Source organism: Ursus arctos, unplaced genomic scaffold (genome assembly GCF_023065955.2).
Source record: "Ursus arctos isolate Adak ecotype North America unplaced genomic scaffold, UrsArc2.0 scaffold_9, whole genome shotgun sequence".
In the NCBI taxonomy this organism is placed as follows: Eukaryota; Metazoa; Chordata; class Mammalia; order Carnivora; family Ursidae; genus Ursus; species Ursus arctos.
Window position 1 is genome coordinate 57,295,490 of NW_026623111.1, and position 20,346 is coordinate 57,315,835.

At 42.2% G+C, this 20,346-nt stretch overlaps 1 protein-coding gene across 1 annotated transcript in view; it reads right to left on the minus strand.

Annotated features, from left to right (window-relative positions):
• Positions 1-58: 58 nt before the first annotated feature.
• BTC (betacellulin) overlaps positions 59-20,346 on the minus strand; it is a 46,292-nt gene continuing 26,004 nt past the window's right edge. The window contains exons 2-6 of the mRNA XM_026509961.4: positions 20,042-20,140; positions 11,481-11,598; positions 6,274-6,420; positions 3,243-3,353; positions 59-1,836 (exon numbers count right to left, since the gene is read on the minus strand). Of these exons, the coding sequence (XP_026365746.2) occupies positions 3,245-3,353; positions 6,274-6,420; positions 11,481-11,598; positions 20,042-20,140 (473 nt within the window). The 3' untranslated portion in view covers positions 59-1,836; positions 3,243-3,244. The remainder of the gene's footprint in view (positions 1,837-3,242; positions 3,354-6,273; positions 6,421-11,480; positions 11,599-20,041; positions 20,141-20,346) is intronic.

Here is a 20,346-nt window from a genome sequence, read left to right on the forward strand (position 1 = left end):
AATTTCTTTCTCTTAATAATTCATAGTACCGAAAAAATTTCCGAATAAAGATGCTTGCTTTGTTTTAAAAATAAATTTACTTTATTATATGATAATGTTGACAGTTTACATAAACAATGTCATTTAGAACATGCAAAACAATTATAAAATACATTTTTAAAAGATAAAGTTCTTCCTTGATATCAGTTTTAAGAGACACCATTTACATTTTTGGATCAAAACAAAATTCCCAAGCCTGACTTGGCTTGAGAGATTCCATTGGTCAACCAACATCAGCTCAGGGAAGAAGAAACACAGCATTTTGTTTTGTTTTTAAATGCTGTAACAAGTGTTTGTTTCAAGCACTTTGGTATTAAAGAAAAAGCAAGGGCATAAATGAGCCCAGAAGAAGACGTTTGAAAATAAAGCATATGCAGCAGGAATCCGTTGGATATAATCTGACTCTATTAAGTCAGAAGGAAAAACAGATTTAGAAGATGATTAGCTGTTTGGCGCAGCTCTTAATATATTTAATGAGCTCTTTCTGTGAAGACAGCTTCATTCTCCCTCAAAACACCATGTGTGATAGAAGGGGACATCCAGCTTCCTCTTTGGTCTGAATTCTCCACTTCACTTTGTGTGTGAAGTCTACACTGCAAAGTAAAATCTGCTAGGATTCTGGAATAAAAGCCACTTGGCTAACATCGCAACAGTCAAAGTGCAGCAATCTGGGGACATCTTCCATTCGTTTTCGTAAATTACCCACCGCGTCAATGTAGAAAGTGTCATATTCTGTGGAATATTGGCTAAATGTAGGTTTAGCTTTTTCAGTTTTCAGAGTCTTTATGGAATATGTGATGGAGTCAAAGGAACACTTGGCAAGATGGTCCCAAGTAATCGAGGCTTATGGTCATGATTTCATTGCATCAACGTCCACTGGAGAGCAATCACAGGTGATGTTTTTCGGAAGAACAAAAATGAGGATATGGCCACAAACAGTGTGCCCCTGGGCTCTGCTGTCGTCTCACTGACCTTTGCCCTGGAATAAACAGCCTCTTCTTCCAGCGCTGTCATTTACCCCTTAATGAGCGTGAACACTCAGGGCGCCGTAAAGACTCTCGGGCATTTACTTTCCGTCTTTATTCATTACCCTAGCTATGGGGCAAATCTGTTTGCTTCACTAATGTAAGAATTTATTCATGCCATGGAGAATTTATAAAGGAGTAAGGAAACATAACGGAAGTCAATGCTGCAGAAAGCATGATGGTAACAGTAACATATATATCCAGGACTCGCCAATCTGAGTTTCTGCAGGAAAATAGCCCCAGCATCTCAGAGTCATGGCAAAACACAGTTCAGTATAAAGTCTTGGGTTATATTAGTGAGTTGGGTTGCACCCACTCTGATCAACAAAAATGATAGTTAAGAACACAAACTGAAATTGGGGAAACCTAGGTTCCAACTCCAGCTCTACCAAGGGGTAACTCTGTAGAGTTAAACTTTAAACTCTTGGTCCATGGTAAGTGCTGGATAAATGGTAACTTCATTATTAATTCAGCTCCTAAAATCTAAACTCCTTTTCACTTTCCTTTTTTGTTTGACTAGTAATCCAGGTAACAAAACTTTAAGTGGAAATTGTTACAATTTCTTGAGTGCCTTTTCCCAATTACTGAACAATAATAAAATTACTTATTATTATAAAAATAGTAGAAAACACAGACTAACGTTACAAACAAAAAGTAAATACATCATTTAAAATTCAATTCTCCTGGCTATCTTCCTGAGACACATTCTGTCCATTTTCAAATGAGCAAGGCATTTTGCAGCTTGCCACGAGCCTGGAGGTAACTTCGTAGCCTGTAGGAATAAGGAAAAAGACAGCAACCTGGTTAAAAGAAATATACTATGCAAACTAAAAAACAAAAAACAAAAAACAAAAAAAACAAAATCTAGAGCCAGCATTTTTGTCTTCAGTTCATTAATGATTAGTTTTAATTTCTCGATAAGCAGGTACCATATCCCATGCGTCTGTTGGGTGTTTCTGGGAAACGAGATTCTTTCTACTGCTGGCCGAGCTAGGAGGGTCACTGCTCTCTCTTGCTGGAGGTGAACTAGGAAGCATGTGGCTCACTGCTGCTGCTGTGACTTAGAGGAACTAGCCAAGGATGAAGCCAACTCTTTGATACGTGAGCAGAAAAAGAGAAATAATGTTTCCCGGTGTGGGAGCCTCTGGTTCACCCAGGTGTGTAGACTACCTTCCCTCTAGACTGCCAGCTCACGTGAGCCAATGTTTTAAATCAGTCTGATTGGGTTTGCCGCTCTCACAGCCAAACTACGCCAGCTAGCTGATGGTACTAGCCCTCCTCCTCCACTTGCCCCCTTGGAGCCTTTCTCTGCTCCCTGCCCTCCCCACCCCCGCACTCCAGGGGGAGGAGGCTGAGACATCACAAGGGCTCTCCTGCCTCCCGGTTGCTGGTTGGATTTGGCTAATGGGAGACGCCTGTTGAAGATCTGAAGGCAGGAGGTGAGGAAGTTTGGGGCGTTTTTTCTGCCTTTCCTCCTCTTCCTTGTTTTGGTTCCAGCAGTGGCTACTTCCATCCACAGACAGGGCTCCCACAGCCTATAGGCCCTCTGGCGGCCAGCCTCTCAGTGCCGAAGTAACCTTCCCCAGCCCTTCCAGGCATGGGAGGGGAGCAGCCTCCTGCCAGGGTTAGACTGCAGGAGCCTCAAGGTTCCGGTGGATTCCCCAACCCCGCCCTCCCAGTCCCTTGTCAAAATCTCCTTGTTGGGTCCTGCTGGGATCCTAATTGAAAAAAACATTTAAAGAGCTTAGAACAGTGTTTGGCATAGCATAAATGCTCAGTAAATGTGGTTATTATTAAAACATGCTATTGTTATTTTTCTTCAATGTGAGATGTATAAACTAAAATAACTCTTCCTTGTGCCCAAAAACGAGGAAGAAAAGGTATATATAACCACCACAACCATGTAGAATTAGAAAGCAGGGTGATCTCAGCACACCAGAAAAAAGATATAAAAGTCCTCTCTTCACGTGCCTCTCAATGTGGTAACAAGCAAAAGAAAGATATGAGAAAGTCTTTTATTTAATAGCTTTGGAGTCTATGAAAAAAATTAATTTACTTTCAGATGTTTCTAAGCATAATCAAATTCCAGTCATTGATTTACTAGACAAAGTTAAGCCCCATTTCACCAGGTAACTGTCACCTGAAGAGTACCGCATCTACCAAATTCATCACACTTACTATTAAGCAATACTAGTCTCTTGAATATCTTCATTTATTGGACTTATATCTTTACCCAGAGTTTCCATTTCTTCTTCCTTCTTCCTTCTTTTACGACGCTTCCGAAGAGGACTTGGAAAACAAAGTGTCAGACATTAGTATGGTCCGTTAGTTCATGTGAACACAAAATCAATCATCAAAAGGGCCTGTGGTCTTATTTCTAGATGGTTCAAAGTGTGTAGGTTCCTTTTTTTCTTAAATATTTTAGGTTCTCTCTTAACCTATCTCTTTCTCCAGGCTCAAATGATAGCCACAATAGGCCAAACATGTGACTTAGAGGAGAGTTACCTAAATAGAAAGACTATGGCACCTGGTTGTTGATGAAGCTTGGTTAGCACAAGAAACGTTTGCAGGACAAGTTATTTTACTAATAAGCATTGTTTAGTGTGTGAATAAGAAATAGTACAAATTGGAAACAGACATAAGAAAACCAAGAGAGTGAGAGTAGCCCGTGGATATGTTAATTACGCTTACAGATACATTAAAAAAAGTGTCAGAGACTCTGGACTGCAGTCCAGTTTCTTAAAAGTATAATTCAAAATTGATGTGATCAAATAGGCCATTTCTCAGCTCTGCCCCAAAACTGGTATTATAAAAACTCCTTTTTGCCATGAGGCAGGTAAAAAAAATTTAAATATCTTTCCATTTTATAGCTACAAGGAATCTTCCAGATTATCTGGCTTAATCGTCTTGTTTCAGGGGCACCTGGGTGGCTCAGTCGTTAAGCATCTGCCTTCCTTCGGCTCAGGTCATGATCCCAGCGTTCTATGATCAAGCCCCGCATGGGGCTCCCTGCTCAGCGGGAGGCCTGCTTCTCCCTCTCCCACTCCCCCCTGCTTGTGTTCCCTCTCTTGCTGTCTCTCTCTCAGTCAAATAAATACAATCTTTAAAAAAAAGAAAAAAGAAAAAAAGAATCCTGTTTTACAGAAAATAAAATGCCAGTTTAAAGATGTTAAGAAGGGGCGCCTAGGTGGCTCAGTCTCAGTCGGCTGAACGTCTGCCTTCAGCTCAGGTCATGATCCTGGAGTCCAGGGATGAGCCCTGAGGTGGGCTCCCTGCTCAGTGGGGAGCCTGCTTCTCCTTCAGCCCCTCCCCCTACTCTTGTGTTCTCTCTCCTCCCCAATAAATAAATAAATCTTAAAAAAAAAAATAGATGTTAAGAAGTTTGTCCAAGGTCTCAAAGATATTTAATGACAGAACTGGGATAAAAATAAAAGATTCTAGACTTCTGGTAGCTACTCTAAAGTTTTTTTGTGAAGAAAGGAGACATGAGACATCCTGTTTGGGTGTGTACCATAGCCCAAAAGTAAATGTAGCAGTTTAGGAGGCTAGACTAGCTTCTCAAGACAATACACCACTTTTTCTTTTTTTTTAAGATTTTATTTTTTCATTTGACAGAGAAAGAGAGAGCACAAGCAAGGGGAGCGGCAGGCAGAGGGAGAGGGAGAAGCAGGCTACCCACCAAGGGGCTCGATCCCAGGACCCCAAGATCATGACCTGAGCAGAAGGCAGACGCTTAACCAACTGAGCCACCCAGGCACCCCCAAAATATAGCACTTTAAAAAATGTCTTTTTACTGTATTCTGTTGGAGTCCTCATCTGACACAAATTTTGATAACTTTACAAAAGAAACGAACTTAAGAATTATACCAAAACACTCTGTGTCAGAGAAAAAAAGAAAAATCAAGGTGTTTCTTGATTCTCAAAGTTGTGATACATAATGAAAAGTAAAAACAGGAAAAGAAGCCCCTGGACGGCTCAGTCAGTTAAGCATCTGCCTTCAGCTCAGGTCATGATCTCAGGGTCCTGGGATCGAGCCCCACATCGGGCTCCCTGCTCAGCGGGGAGCCTGCTTCTCCCTCTCCCTCTGCCTGCTGCTTCCCCTGCTTGTGCTCTCTCTCTCTCTCTCCATCAAAAAAATTAAAAATCCTTAAAACAGGAAAAACAGTGTAATCCTCTTTTGTAAATAAAATCCATTATTTTATTGTGGTCTAGGGAAAAAAAATATTTCCGTGTGTTTGTTCCTACCTTCCTAAGTTACTGCATCATGGTACAATTTAAGATAAAAAAAAAAAAAAAGTCTTAGTGAGCCTACTAAAAAACCCACATAAAATATGACTGACTTTAAGACTCCATAATTGGCTCTTTTATTAAGATATAATGGACACAGGACACTGTATTAGTTTCCATATACAGCATAATGGTTCGATATATGTATATACTGCAAAATGATCGCCAAAGGAGGGTTAGTTAACATCGGCCAGCATACGTAGTCACAAAATTTTTTTTCTTGTGATGAGAACTTTTAAGATCTTCTCCCTTAGCAACTTGCAAACATACCACAGAGTATTGTTAACTACAGTTGCCATGATGTACGTGACATCCCAGGGACTTATTTATCTTACAACGGAAAGTTTATCACCTTGACACTTTATTTATTTATTTATTTATTTATTTATTTATTATTATTTTTTTAAATTTATTTATTTGACAGAGAGAGACAGCCAGAGAGAGAGGGAACACAAGCCGGGGGAGTGGGAGAGGAAGAAGCAGGCTCCCCACGGAAGAGCCTGATGTGGGGCTTGATCCCGGAACGCCAGGATCACGCCCTGAGCCAAAGGCAGACGCTTAATGACTGCGCCACCCAGGCACCCCAGTTTATCACCTTGACACTTTGATCACCTTCACGCTTTTTGTCTACCTTCTTGTTTTAATCAAGTTTATACACATTTGATTTTTAATTATAATAATTACACTCAGCAAAATGACAAAAACTATGCATGGTGTGTTTTATTGTAAGTGGATACTTCAATAAAAGTGATGGCAAACCTCACAAAGTGATTTATTTAAATCATGGCAAAAAGTAAAGAAGAAAGAGGAAGGAAGGAAGGAAGGAAGGAAGGAAGGAAGGAAGGAAGGAAGGAAAGAAGAAAAGAAACAGCAAAATACAATTTCTCAGATTTACTTAAAATTAAATTTAAAAAATACTTACTGACAGCATGTGCAGACACCGACCACCAAAATGATAAAAATGACCATAACTGCTATCAAACAAATCACCAAAATCTGCCCTCTATCGCCTCTGAGGTAAAACAAGTCAACTCTCTCACATCTCGCCCCAGTGTAGCCTTCATCACAGCTGGAAAAATAAAACAACAGGGTAAACAGTGCAAGACTTTGAAGAATCTCTACCATTTCTTGTTTGAAGAAACTAACACTATTGTCATTAACGGGAATTAGTAAAGGGCGCATTTCCTTTAAAATATTTTTTTTTCAGATTAAGCTGAACGCCACTGTATTCACAAGTAATTTCACTTTCTTTGCTTTGCTGAAAACCTGTCATCACTTGAACATTAACAATATGGCCAATAAAAATAAACAGAGATGATGGCAATTTACTAAAACTTAGTTTAAAATTTTAGATTCCAAGCTTGAAAGAGAGGGGATGGTAAAATTCCCTCTGCAGCCTTCCCAAGCACTTAGATAGGACCATGACAAGGAATTCAAAATCCCCAGGACTTCCCATTTCATTGTAGGGCACTCAACACGCCCGAGTTCTCTTGGTACAAATTATTTAAGAATTTCACTGTGTTATATGCTCTAACGTGGTGATGTGCGTGAAAGTTCATAGACCAATGCCGAACACATAGAAAGCTCCATAAATGTGATCCAACAGGATTCCCCTCTCTCTCTCTTAACTTCCACCCACTGGTTCTGACTCTGCCACTCGAAGTGGCCCCAGACGAGGGGATGCTCTTCTCTTCACCACCTCTCCAACCACATCCCTCCAAAACACAGTGAGTCTTGTCCTCTCCAGCTCCTTTATCTGATGCTCAGGGGTCCATTTTCAGAAGCGTACACCATGCCCTCCACTGTCCTGTAAATGGCCCCTTTCTCCGTGGCCCTCATAAAGTGCAGCGACCAGACAGCACCCAGTCTCCAAGGGGGACATTCACTTTCCTCAGTCTCTCAACTGTTTATCATCGCAGCCTCAGGATTTACCCCAACACAGCAGGTTCCCTTTGACCAAGCCAAGGGCCCGTCTGAGCAACAGCAAGCTAAAGGCTCAGGGATTTGGGGACGAGCCATAGTATTCTCTGAATCACGTTAGATGCCCCAAATGTACCCGAGAAGTTTGTCTGAGGACACTTCAAACCTGAAAACATATGTCGTGACATCAGTACCTCGGCATCAGCAAGTACTTGCCCTTTCGACCCCTCGGACTCATTCACTACGAAAGAGATACTGGTCTCTTTTTACATAAATCTCAAAATACATACGATTACATAACTCACATAAATCTCAAAAAGATGGAATTCTGCTTCTTGAAAAGATTTCTCTGTAAACGCGATTGTTTTGTTTTGTTCTGTTTTTCTTTTTTCAAGAAAGGATCTATTTGCCAGGCCATTCTATAGGTTACGTTTGACAGGAGCGAGGCAGTTAATTCCCACATCTTGCACGAGTAAGGAGATCCCTGAATGCCAACATTATAACCGATAGAATGCTTGAAACAACAACAACAAAAAACCCAGCTCGGTCACGACCATCAGTTGAAAGGCAATGCTCGATGCAAGCAAAAGCGAAGAGATATCTAATGGCATCTACTGCGAAAGGACCCCAAGGTTGTGTGAGGGAGAATTGCTTCCTGCAAGATAGCCAGGCATCTTCATCACAAGGTCAAAATCACAGGAAGAGACCTTAGAAATATCTTGAAATATCAAAGGTCTCTTGCACATAGGACAGGAACTGGACGGGAAAATCACTTTTAATTGCATGTGTGGGAGGGAGATTTTTTAAAGAGTTTTTTAAGGTCATAATGAATAGTCTTTTCCAATTAGCTTATTTCTCTAACAAAGTTACTGAATATGGCATTTTTAAACAATAACTTTGCCCTTAAAATACACAGCAATTACTTGCTGCCCTTTTAGAACGGTAAGTCCTGGGTTCGGTGGCTTAATCATGCTATAATTGAATTTCTCCGTAAGCAGTACTTCCCGCAAGTTATCACCTAACGAAGCCATGCTAGAAGGTCAGACCTTGCCGTAGCCAGTTACAGTGGCTCTCATGCTAGTTCCCTTCTCAGTACACCAATAACATCTCAGCTGATGGCCATTTCAATGGGAGAGGAAGGGGTCAAGAGGGCCAGGTCCTAGTAGATATTTATCAAATGCTGAATAACTGAAAAAATTAGTTTTTATTTAATAAGCATCTTACAAAATGTGAAATAATTTTTAAAGATGCCCGTGACCCTTCAGGACTCTGACAAATCAGATTTGGGATCACTGTTCTGAAATAATCAGCAGACGCTGTTATAAGAGATTTGTAGCTATTAACTCAATTGATCCTTATAACATCTTCTGAGATAGGTGCCATTATTAACCCATTCTACTGATGGAGAAACGGAGGTACAGAGAAATTAAGTGAGTGGGGCTGGGATTCAAACTTGGGAAGCTTGACTCTCAAGTTTATGGCCCAAGCCCACACAGCACTGCTTACATGAACTGTGCTGCATAAATAAATAAAAAGGATGTGTCTGGAAACAAATCATCCCCATTCTGAGAAAATACTAAGAAGACCAAGGGGATTTGAGTTATTGGAAACACAACTTTTTTTTTTTTTAATGTAAAAACAGGAGTTCACAACTCCAGTAATTCCAAGCAAAAGGGGGTACATCTGGTTTTTCAGGGTAGCAGAGTCACCCATAGCAAGACAGTTTCGCCTGAATCTATGCTCTGCCAAGTCACCAAACAGGTCAGGCGCAGGTCAAATACGTCCCACTCACCTCAGCGGTACAATTTATGGAACATCGACTCTGTGCCGGGTACTATAATAAGTATTTTTGCTTAATATATTGCTTTATTTTCAACACTTGAGAGAGAGCTATTACTATTCCCTTTGATAGATGATAAAACTGAGGCTCGGGAAAGGTAATTGACTCATTGCTAGCAGTGCTTATAATTGGTGCAAACAAAATCTTAACTTTGGTCTCTCTGACTCCAAAATCTGCGTCTTGACTCCTCTGCTCTTTGGCTTCCCATTGATTCTGCAGCATTTTACCACTAAGAAGCTGTTCCTGGCCCAGAGTAAGGCCTTGGTTTTGACAGTTAGCATAGAATTCGATGGACCGTGCCAGGAAGACTTATTTACTTTTTCACCAGTCTTTTCCAGAACACCTATTAAATTCTTTTTTTTTTTTCAAGATTTTTATTTTATTTATTCAACAGAGATAGAGACAGCCAGCGAGAGAGGGAACACAAGCAGGGGGAGTGGGAGAGGAAGAAGCAGGCTCATAGTGGAGGAGCCTGATGTGGGGCTCGACCCCGTAACGCCGGGATCACGCCCTGAGCTGAAGGCAGACGCTTAACCACTGTGCCACCCAGGCGCCCCAGAACACCTATTAAATTCTGACCCTGTACTTGGCACTGGTACACAACAAGTGAATAAGCCACGACCCCCACCCTTTAGGTGCTCACAGACACGGAAGGGACACTCAAGGAAACCAACAGCTATGCTCCAGGAGGGTGACTGGATCTCAGAGAAAGGACATCCAACACCCCCGAGTGTGTGTCCGAGAAGAGCGGAGTCAACGCCAAAGCAGGGGTCCAGGAGGAGCTGATGTCTGAGCTGCATCTCAAGCATCAGTAACGATAAGCTTTCGGGACTGTGGGAGCTTGTGTGATAAAGCATGAAAAGGAATGTAGGATCTCAGCGAACATTTGGGCATCCAGTGAGAGAGATGGCTAGAAGGGTGAGCCAGGATTGCAGGAGCTTACACAGGCCGCGGAAATGAGTTTTAACCCCTCGCTGAGGGGACGAGCTGCGTAGTGATCTTAGGCAGGTAGATTCCATGTGCTTCCCATCTGAGAAGGCAGCAATATTAAAGAACAATAAATCTGTAGACAGAGGGACAAGTTAGAAAAATGTATTGGGTTAAAGGGCATTAGCCTGGGTGGCTCAGTCAGTTAAGTGTCCGACTCTTGACTTCGGCTCAGGTCATGATCTCAGGGTCATGACATTGGACCCCGGGTGGGCCTCTGCTCTGGGTGCGGAGCCTGCTTAAGATTCCTGATTCCCACCCCCCCAAACCACCGTGCTTGCACGAGCATTCACAACCTCCCTCTTTCTCTAAAGAAATAAAAAATTAAAATAAATATTTTTAAAACTCAATATATTCTCCTAAGCCAGTGAGCAATTAGAGGAAATAAAAAAGAGAATCAGCTCTCTTCTTTCCCAACACACACAAACACACGCAAACACACGCAAACACACGCAAACACACGCAAACACACACAAACACACGCAAACACACGCAAACACACACACATTTTTTTTATTTTCTTACAGTAACCATTCTTATGCCCTCTAAGTATTATCCAGTGTATTTATTTTTTAATTAGATTTAATCATAATTAAATTTTGATGAAGTCCATGACCCTTAAATGTTCCACTAAATTAGCATTTGGAATCACTGTTCTGAGACACTTTTGAAAAAAAAAAAAAACGCATACTGGGCAACTACACATAAAAACATAAACATCCTATGAACTTTAGGTCAAAATTATACTTAAAAAAATCACCTTGCTCATCCACCGGGAAAGGCCTCAGAGTGCACTTAGAGGGACGTCTCTTTGGAAGAAAATAATTATTTTTTTAAATGCAAAAAAGTTGTTTATGTCTGAATAAGATTAAACTTGGACTCAATCTCCTACGCGGTGGAAAGAGCGGGTTTTTTCCCATTCCCTCGTAACAAACAGGCTTCGCAAATCTCTGCTTGTGGACAGGACTCATTTCCTAGCACTTAACTGACACCTGCAAAAGTAGCTTTTAATTTGGCAGGAAATCCTTCATATTTCCATTAACTACAAACCACCTCACACGTGCCAGAAGAATTCGCTTCCGTTGGAACCACCTGGGAGGTTCATGGAGCCGGAAAGCACGCTTACACTGGACGGAAAGTTCTGCTTGCGGAAGGCAGCAGAGGACACAGCCTGGGAGCGGCTCTGGGCTCTCGCAGGCTCCTACTTCAGGAGGACAGTGGGCGTCAGTTTCTCCGTAAGAAGCTGCCCAAAGTGGCCGGGGACAGGACCCGGGGACCGGTGTCCCGACAGAGGGCTTGGCCAGCTCAGACTTTCCAGCGCCCTCACGTCCCAGGCCGGCCCCCTTGGGCACCCTCTGCCCGCTGCCCGGGGCTCCACTTACACGCAGGACGGCGTCTGCTCGGCCACCACGAAGCGACATCGCCCTTTGATGCAGTAGTGCTTGTACTGCTTGGGGCAGCGCGAGAAGTGGCCTCTCCGCTTCGACGGCGTGGTGGTAGCTGCCAAACGAGAAAAAGCGCCGTCAGTCCACTCACTTCACATACACGTTTGCGCCTAGAATCCTATTCCTCTCTTCGCGGCGGTTTTTCTATAGAGTATACTCCAATTTCTCGTTTCTCTGATTGTCTCCACACTGGGGAAAAAAGCCAGACGTTTGGGGTCCCCAAATAGCTCTAGAGATAGGGACTTGGGGATCTTGGTGGGAATGTTGCATATTTTAATTAAGATTTGTGTCCAGGGGCGCCTGGGTGGCACAGTCCTTAAGGGTCTGCCTTCGGCTCAGGGCGTGATCCCAGCATTCTGGGATCGAGCCCCACATCAGGCTCCTCCGCTATGAGCCTGCTTCTTCCTCTCCCACTCCCCCTGCTTGTGTTCCCTCTCTCGCTGGCCATCTCTCTCACTGTCAAATAAATAAATAAAATCTTAAAAAAAAAAAAAAAAGATTTGTGTCCAGCCCACCTCTCAGAAGCCTTGATGTTGCTCAAAGGGTGAAGCATAGCTGTGATGAGAGAAGGTTGCTCTTTCTGAGAAGCTTATCAGAGCCATTTTTCTTTCCATTAAAGAAAGGACTATTTTTTCCCCTTTCTTTTCCTTTCTTTTCCTTTCTTTTCCTTTCTTTTCCTTTCCTGTCCTGTCCTGTCCTGTCCTTTCCTTTCCTCTATCCTTTCCCTTCCTTTCCTTCCTTTCACATGCACATAGCACTTACGGAGTGTTGATTCTGGTCATATTCTATACATACATATGGTAACATACATTAACTTAATGCTTATAACAGCCTTGTGAGGACAGCATCACTCTAATCTCCCATTTATGGATGAACAAAGAACAACACACAGAGGCTAAGTCACCTTCCAAGATGACACAGCGTAAGTGGCAGAAGCGAGACTCAGACCCAGTAGGTCTTGCCCCAGAGTCCATGACCACTCCACCCTGGCGCTCGGCCAAGCCAGATGTTCGGCAGGTAGCTGTCGTCGGCTCTCGGCCTGCCGCACCCAGAAGTCATGCCTGCCTGAATGAGAGATTCTCTCTCTCCTTTAACCCCTGAATGGTTTCTCTTGCCCTGAAGAAAGAAAATACTGGAAGCTTCATATCCCGGATTTCGATCCTGCTCTAACTTCCTTATCTTACCTTTTAGGGTTTTCATTGCCTCATTTTTTACCTGGCAACAGGAATATGTAACAATCTCTCCCTCGCTCGCATGTAGAAGGTTTTAATAAATAAGGATTGACAAGAGAAAGAGTACAGAGAAACTGACTTGCTGTTCCATGTGCTGAGTCACACCAGACATGTGCCCACACCCAGAGACTACAGCTAACTAGCCAGCTCCGGCCCAGGGTTGGACTTTTCCACATTCGTGGTGTGACCACCAGTTTACAGGACTCAGACACCAGTGGAGCCAGAAAGATGGCGATGTTCACTTCAGTAGGGCATTTCACACCAGGTCTAGGGTGGCACCTGGCATCCCAGTGACATTAATAGTAATGACTCCTAAAACTTCTTAATTAATATTAAAAAATGAGTACATATAATTGCCCAGGGCCACCAGGGAGAGGACTTGCCAAGAACTTTGGATGCTCTATACACAGCAAATTCCTGTGATGCCAGGTCACAAAGTTTCAGGGGGTGGCAGAACGTTGCTGAGGAACGGGCTGACCTGGTTCTGGTTGGTGACTTGATTACCAGCTATGCTGACAGCTTGTACATGCCAGACATTTGCTCCCACGCATGCCAGTCAATGGGACTCGTACTGAAATTTCTTCCAGAAATAACTACAAAGTGTCTCAAAAACAAAGGTCTGTATGCTTTGGCAAATACACTTATTGGTCAACTTTCATGAGTACTTTCTATTTCCAGAGCCCTGTAGTAAGCCCTGGAAAACATCAAAAGAGTAAAGCATATCTTGTCTTCTAAATTGGTATAATAGAACACATTAAAGATGATAATAAGAACGCATCAGTAAGAACAGCCCTAGTAACCACATATAAACAGTTGTGGCACGCTGGAAACAGTGGAAAGAAAGAAGACCAGATTAGGAGGAAGAAAATCAGTGTTTCATTTTCAGCTCTGCCTTTCCTTAGCTGCACGAGTCTGGGCAAGCTTACGAAGCTGCCTGAGCCTCAGTTTCCCCACCTGTACACTGAAGAGAAGAGCATCTACCTTAGAGGGCCTTTGTGGAGCTCAAATAAGAACTCACATGCAAGTTGCCAGCAGAGGACCCTGGACAATCAAGTCCTCAGTAACTGAGTGGATACTAGAATCTTGAAAATCGTGGCAATTCTAAGAGAAATCTGGTATCATTACAAAGAGTGTTTATCTAATGAAGGAAAAGTTCTGGAAAATATGGATTGTTTTTTAGGAGGACGTAAGCAAGCTATTCCGTTGTGGAGAATGTTAGAAGCGAAAGCTCAGGGTCAGGAATACACAAGCCTGATCACGCAGGCAGAGGAGGCAGATTTAATGGAGATGTAGGGGACATGGTAGGGAGGACGGCTGTGAATGGAAGTTAGAGACCTCAAATGTCAGTAGGGAGGACGGCTGTGAATGGAAGTTAGAGACCTCAAATGTCAGTAGGCTGAGGGGTTTTACACTTGAAATACAAGGCAGGGGAGAGCTGAAGAAGGTTCTTATGGATTAAATGGTATATGTAAGAACTACATTGAGAACCATTGAGTTTAGCATTGAAATCAGTGTATTAGGTAGGAAGCTGCAAATTGGATTAGAGTAGGAAGAGGCTGGGAGCAAGGAGAAGACGATTGCCTGAACCATGCAAATGTGGGCCTGGGCCTGCAGCAGGGGCACGGAGGTCTAAGAGGTGAATTTAAGAAGCAATGAGACTTAGTGACAGGTCTGCTGGGCTCCAGAAAGGTCCTTCCTTCTTTGCAATGCATACCTGACTTTAAGCGTAAGCCATATATGGCTCATATCCTGAGCTTGTCTGCTTCCTCCGTTGTTACGCCCCCTTTAATGTAGCCAGCCTTTCAATAAACACCATACAGAGCAAGATACCAAAAAGCGCCTTGACCAGCAGCTGCTGGGTGCAGTGACTTGACCAGCCTCGACCCATCCAAGCAGCACACCCCCATCTGTGCCAGGAAAATGGTTGCCAGGCGCTGTCTGGATCATTCACAGAGCTCTCTCCTTTGCCAAATAAACAGGATCTTCAATATTCCCAGCATTATTTGGATTTAAAAACCCTTCCATGCCACCCAGCAGAAAATGTCCAGTGATTTCTCTATGGAACTTTAAAAACCGGAGAAAAATACATTACACACCCTCCCCCAAGCTCCCCAAGCAGATGGGATCATCTCTTCTCTCTGATGGAAATGAGAAGGCTTATCAACATACCCCCTTTCAAAATGCACCTTCAGTATGGTGACTAACATAGCATAATTTTAAAATTATTATAAAAAAACCCCTCGAAAACGCACCTTCAATCCCAGTTGCCTTCATCTATTACTCATCAAGGTCACACTATCTGAAAATTGAACAACTGTGAAATCTAACATTTTCTGCCTATCTTGAGACCTGATGACACAGAGCAGGGGATGGCAAGGCCTGCCTTTCCGTTCCGGAGATGTTTATCAAGAAGGAAAAGTTAATCCTAGGACAAAAGAATGATTCGTCCCACGTATTGTGTTTCTTTGTTGAGAAGTGAATGACCTGGTCTTGAAAACCTAACATGAAAATTTCCCTGATACCGGGGGTGGTGGAACTTAATTGATCTTTTTTCCCTCCCACCTTACTGTTTTCCAGCCCACATTCCCAAAACCAAAACATTCTCTGGGAATGAGTATGTCCCACAAAATTGCACTGAAAAAGTACAACACGAGCTCCCAAGCCGATGAGCTCCCCAAGTAACAAATCTCAATCTCTTCTTGAGAGGCCGTTTTCCAAAGATTCTAAAGCCAATTAAATAAGAAAATACGAGGGTTACTGCAGGGAGGTATATGACAATATCTAATTCTAAGTAAGAACATCTTTTTTCCATCATATGGGCAGATTGACAAGAAGTGGTCACCTTCCTTGGATCATATGAATGGTTAGATGAGATGTGATAGATTCTCTTGGGTCCAACGAAAGTAAAGGAATGTAGCGCACCCTCGAATGACTTAGTTTCAATATGGAATCTCTCTCCGTTTGATGGCTGCTTTGGTTAAACAGCACAGTTCCCTGGTCTTTCTTGTAAATGATTCTTATTCTCAAACCCAAACAGGTCTCGTGATGCTTTTGTGTTTAAAACTCCTCAGAATTGATACATTAGCTTTATTTTTCCTAAAACATTCACTTAGTTCTTCCAGTCGTGCTCATTACAAATCTATTTAATGATTTTATAAATGATATTAATATCAGCAGCTTTTATAAAATCAACTCGAAGGGTAATATATTTGATGTAATTCTCATTACACTGTGATAACCTCATAGTACCTCTAACCCCCTGGTTAAATACATAGTTAAATCTCTGTGCAAGAGACTTAAAAGGAGGGCCTAAATTTTGAGATAAAATCCCATCACTGTTAACGAGAGAGAGGGAGTAAAAAAATACCTATACATTTATCTTGTCACGTAGATACCTGACCTTAAAAAGGGAGCGGCTAGAGCCCAGAAAAGTTTAAGTGGTCACAGTTGAAGTTTGCAGAGAAGTTTCTTCTTAGTCTATGAAGTCAAGTCCAAGCCTTTAAACTTCTAGTCCTTGGCTTTCTGGCAACTTCCCAATAGGGGTTTCCTCCTTTTACAACCTTCTTAAGACAGGAGGTGAGGAAGAAAGTTTTACATTTTCTAAGGTAATTTTCCTTCTTATCTTGCCAACTATCTCCAGGAGACCGGGGAATATAAATTCACACTGTCCTTGAAGAAGTGCGAAATTTGAAAATCTCTCTTATCTGAGGATTCCCATTTGTGTTACATCCAACGCCATTTCCTACAGAAATGTAAAAGAGTTGGTGACTCCAGGAAAAGAAAAATAAGTCTCACAGATGTACTTGTTAACCCTCCAGTGTTACTAGAATATGCTTGTGCAGGAAGCTAATCAGAACGGGTCGGCATGTTTTTTAACCAGGAGGGCTAGGCCAATGATTTCTCAGCTTACAGGAGTGGGCCTTTGCTTAGAGCTGTCCTTTTTCATTCTATCCCTTTAAAAGAAGAAAAAAGAATGTAGTGTTGATGTGTGAGTGTATTTGCATGCTTAAAATTATTCACAGCGGGGGGGGGGGGGTCAGACAAAGAAAAATGAACAGGAAGAAAACTTGTATTTCTTTTGCTTTCGAGAGTGCATGCTATGGGATTCTGGTGTATATAATGCCTCCTTTACTCGGTCTCCTTTACTGGTTCTTTTCCCATGTCCCCCAGCCTCCAAATTTTGTAATGCATCGGGACTCAGTGCTTTCTCATCTCTTCTCTCTACACTCCCTTTCTGGGCATGTCCTGGCTTTGAATGCCTTTATGGTCACAATCCCAACTTTATGTTTCCATCCCAGAGCTCTTCCTTCAATGTCCAACAGTTCAATGAACATCTCCACTCGGTTATCTAACTGGCATTTGATATTAACACTACCCAAATGGAACACCTGATTTCCCCCCTCAAATCTGGTCTTTCCTCATCTCAGTAAATGATACCTACATTCTTTCTGTGATTCAGACCAAATATCTTAGAGTCACTTTGACTTCTTTCTCTTTTATGCTACATCCAATTCGTCAGCAAATTCTATTGGTTGTATTCAAACTATATGCAGAATCATCCCTCCATCTCTACTCCCTTGGTCTAAGCCTGGCATTTATCTCTAGACCGGAAGTAGTCTCCATGGCAACAACTTCTAACTAGTCTCCCTGCTTCTGTCTGTCCCCTCTTAACTGTCTCGTCTGCACACAGACACCAGAGTGATGTTATTAAAACCCAAAGCTGAAGGTTTTATAGTCCCCAGCAAGGGTCTACATGACTTACCCATTACCTCTCTTTCCCGTTACCTCCCCGACTTCATCTTTGACTATGTTGCTCATTGTTGCATCTGGGGTACCTAGAACAGGGCCTGCTGCATCGCAGGTACACGGAAGTATTGGTAGGAATGAATACAGTCCTTACTCAAGACAGAAAAGGACAAACTAAAAATGAAATACTTAGAGGTTAGGGCTATTTGAAAATAAAATTATAAAATCATTTAGAAACAAGAACAACTCCTAAAGATCAACTGATTCATTTCTCCATTTTGCAGGTTGCAAACTGATGTCTAAAAGCTTAAGTGACTTGCCCAAGGTCACGCAGTCAATAAAAACAAAATGTTCCCGCTCCGCATTAATTCCTTTTCAAGAATATTTTGTCCCTTTTGGGCTTTACTTTCAAGGATTATTTTTCAAAATTTTCTTCACATAGTCAGCACTGTGATCTTTCCACGTGATTCTTGCAGTTTAGCACGGTGATTAACAATACACATTCTGGAGCCAGTCTCTCCAAACTTGTGTCAGGCTATTCCGCTTACTGTGTGACCTTAAACACGTTAACAATCTTCTGCACGGGAAAGAAAAAAATCAATAGACTGAAAAGACAACTTATACCTGCTATGGGAAATAGTATGGCGTTTTCTTTAAAAAAACAAAAAAACCCTCAAAAACAGAACTACCATATGACCCAACAATCCAACCTCTGGGTATTTATCCAAAAGAATTGAAATCAGAACATCACACACACTCCCATGTTTATTGCAACACTATTCACAATAGCCAAGATGTAGAAACAACCTAAATATCGATCAACACATGAGTGGATGAAGACAATGTGGTTTATACAAACAATGGAATATTATTCAGCCTCAAAAAAGCAGGAACTTTTGCCATCTGCAGCAACACAGATGGACCTTGAGAGCATTATGCTAAGTGAAGTAAGCCAGTCATAGAAGCACAAGTCCCCAGGATTCTACTTATAAAAGGTATCTAAATAGCCAAATACATGGAAGCTGAGAGTAGAATGGTGGCTGCCATGGGCTAGGGGGTGGGAGTGTGGGTGGGAATGAGGAGTTGTTGTTTAATGGGTATGCAGTTTGGGTTATGCAAGACAAATAATTTCTGGAGATGTACCATACAACATCCTGTCTATGATTAACAATCTTATAGTATATACTTAAAATTTCGCTAAAAGGGTAAATCTCGTGTAAAACATTCTTATTAAAATAAAAAAACGGTCAACATGTTTAGGATAATGATGAGGCAGGTTTTTTAACGTTATTGATCACTGGATGATAGAATAATCCCCCAAAGGAAAGGAGAAAATGCTATCACTGAAGATATTTAAAACTCAACTGAAGAAAAGCACACAAACACACAAAATTGGCCTTATTCTTCTCTCTACATGAGTGACAAGGCTCACACAAGCCTGACCTAAGACACCAATGGATTCCACAGCCCGTGGGCACTTTCCAGGCCACCTACTAGTATGAGGGAAGAAAGAGGAAGACTGGGCTGGAACTGATGACTCACATTAGGACAACTTGCTCAGCATGTTCCTGGCTCAATTATGACTTCTCCAGGGTGCTAGGAAAGGAGTACTTAACAGCAAGTCACTACCCTCCCAGCTCCAAAAAGTTTCCAGGGAATACAGGAAGCTCTCTCCAACCTACTTTTAGAATTGGCCTTTGTTTTGTTTTAAATCATGAACAACCCCTGCAGAAGACCAGACTATTCAATCTGTAGAGGACAGACTAGGGGTCAGCAAACTATGGCCCAGGGCTAAATGTGGCCCACAGCCTGTTTCTCTCAATAAAGTCGTATTGAAATACATCTAATGCCACTCGTTTGCAAAGTGTCCATGGCTGCTTTCACCGTACCATAGCCAAGTTGATTGGCTATAAAAAGCCTGCATGGCCCACAAGACCTAAAATACTTATTATCTGACCCTTTACCGAGGCTCATCCCTGCTTTGGACTAATAGCTTTGAGAATACTGAATCAAGCATCTCTAAGGTAAAAATATGTAAAAGTCATTGCCTTCTTCCCTTCTTTGAAGTTGTGGAATAGAAAAAAATATAATTTGAATAGAATATGCCAATTTTTTTATGAATCTAGTCCAAGATATTCCATGCTACAGTCTGGAGCACACACCTGTGACACCCAAAATAGTGTAATTATTAAAAATGGAAGCACTGGAATCAGAAAGACCTGAATGTGAATCCCAGATTTGTAATTTACCTGCTCTGTTACCTTCGGCAAGTGACTCAATCTTTCTGGGCTTCATCTTGAAATAAAGTCAAAAATACCATCCAGCTCAGAGGGCCCTTCTGAGGAGGGAAGGCATTACTATACGCACAGCACTTGGCAGAGGGCCTGGGACATTAGTATGTGCTCAAGAAAACCACCTAGTTTTATGTTACTCTAGTCTTACAAATTAAAATTGAGGAAATCAACTTTCCAAAATTGAACACGAGGCTGATAAAATGCAAACGCATCACAAACGCATTACCTGCGCAGTTTTCCCCAGGATCTCCACAGAGAAGGCCATCCTTTCCGGGACTTCTGGTTGAATTCCCATCTGCCACGACACCGTGGAGGATCGCTAGACCTTCGAGTTCAAAACAGAACCAAAACAAGCATGAACACTTGAAAATTTCCTCAGTGCAAAGTACTCTACCGAAGTCATGACCCATTTACGAAAATAACAAGCCTGTGACTTGCATTTCCAAGGCATCCTCCCACAGCAAGGGGGGTGGGGACGGGGTGGGTACCCAGGCCAGCAAGTCTAATTTCTGAAGCTCAATGCCAAAGGCA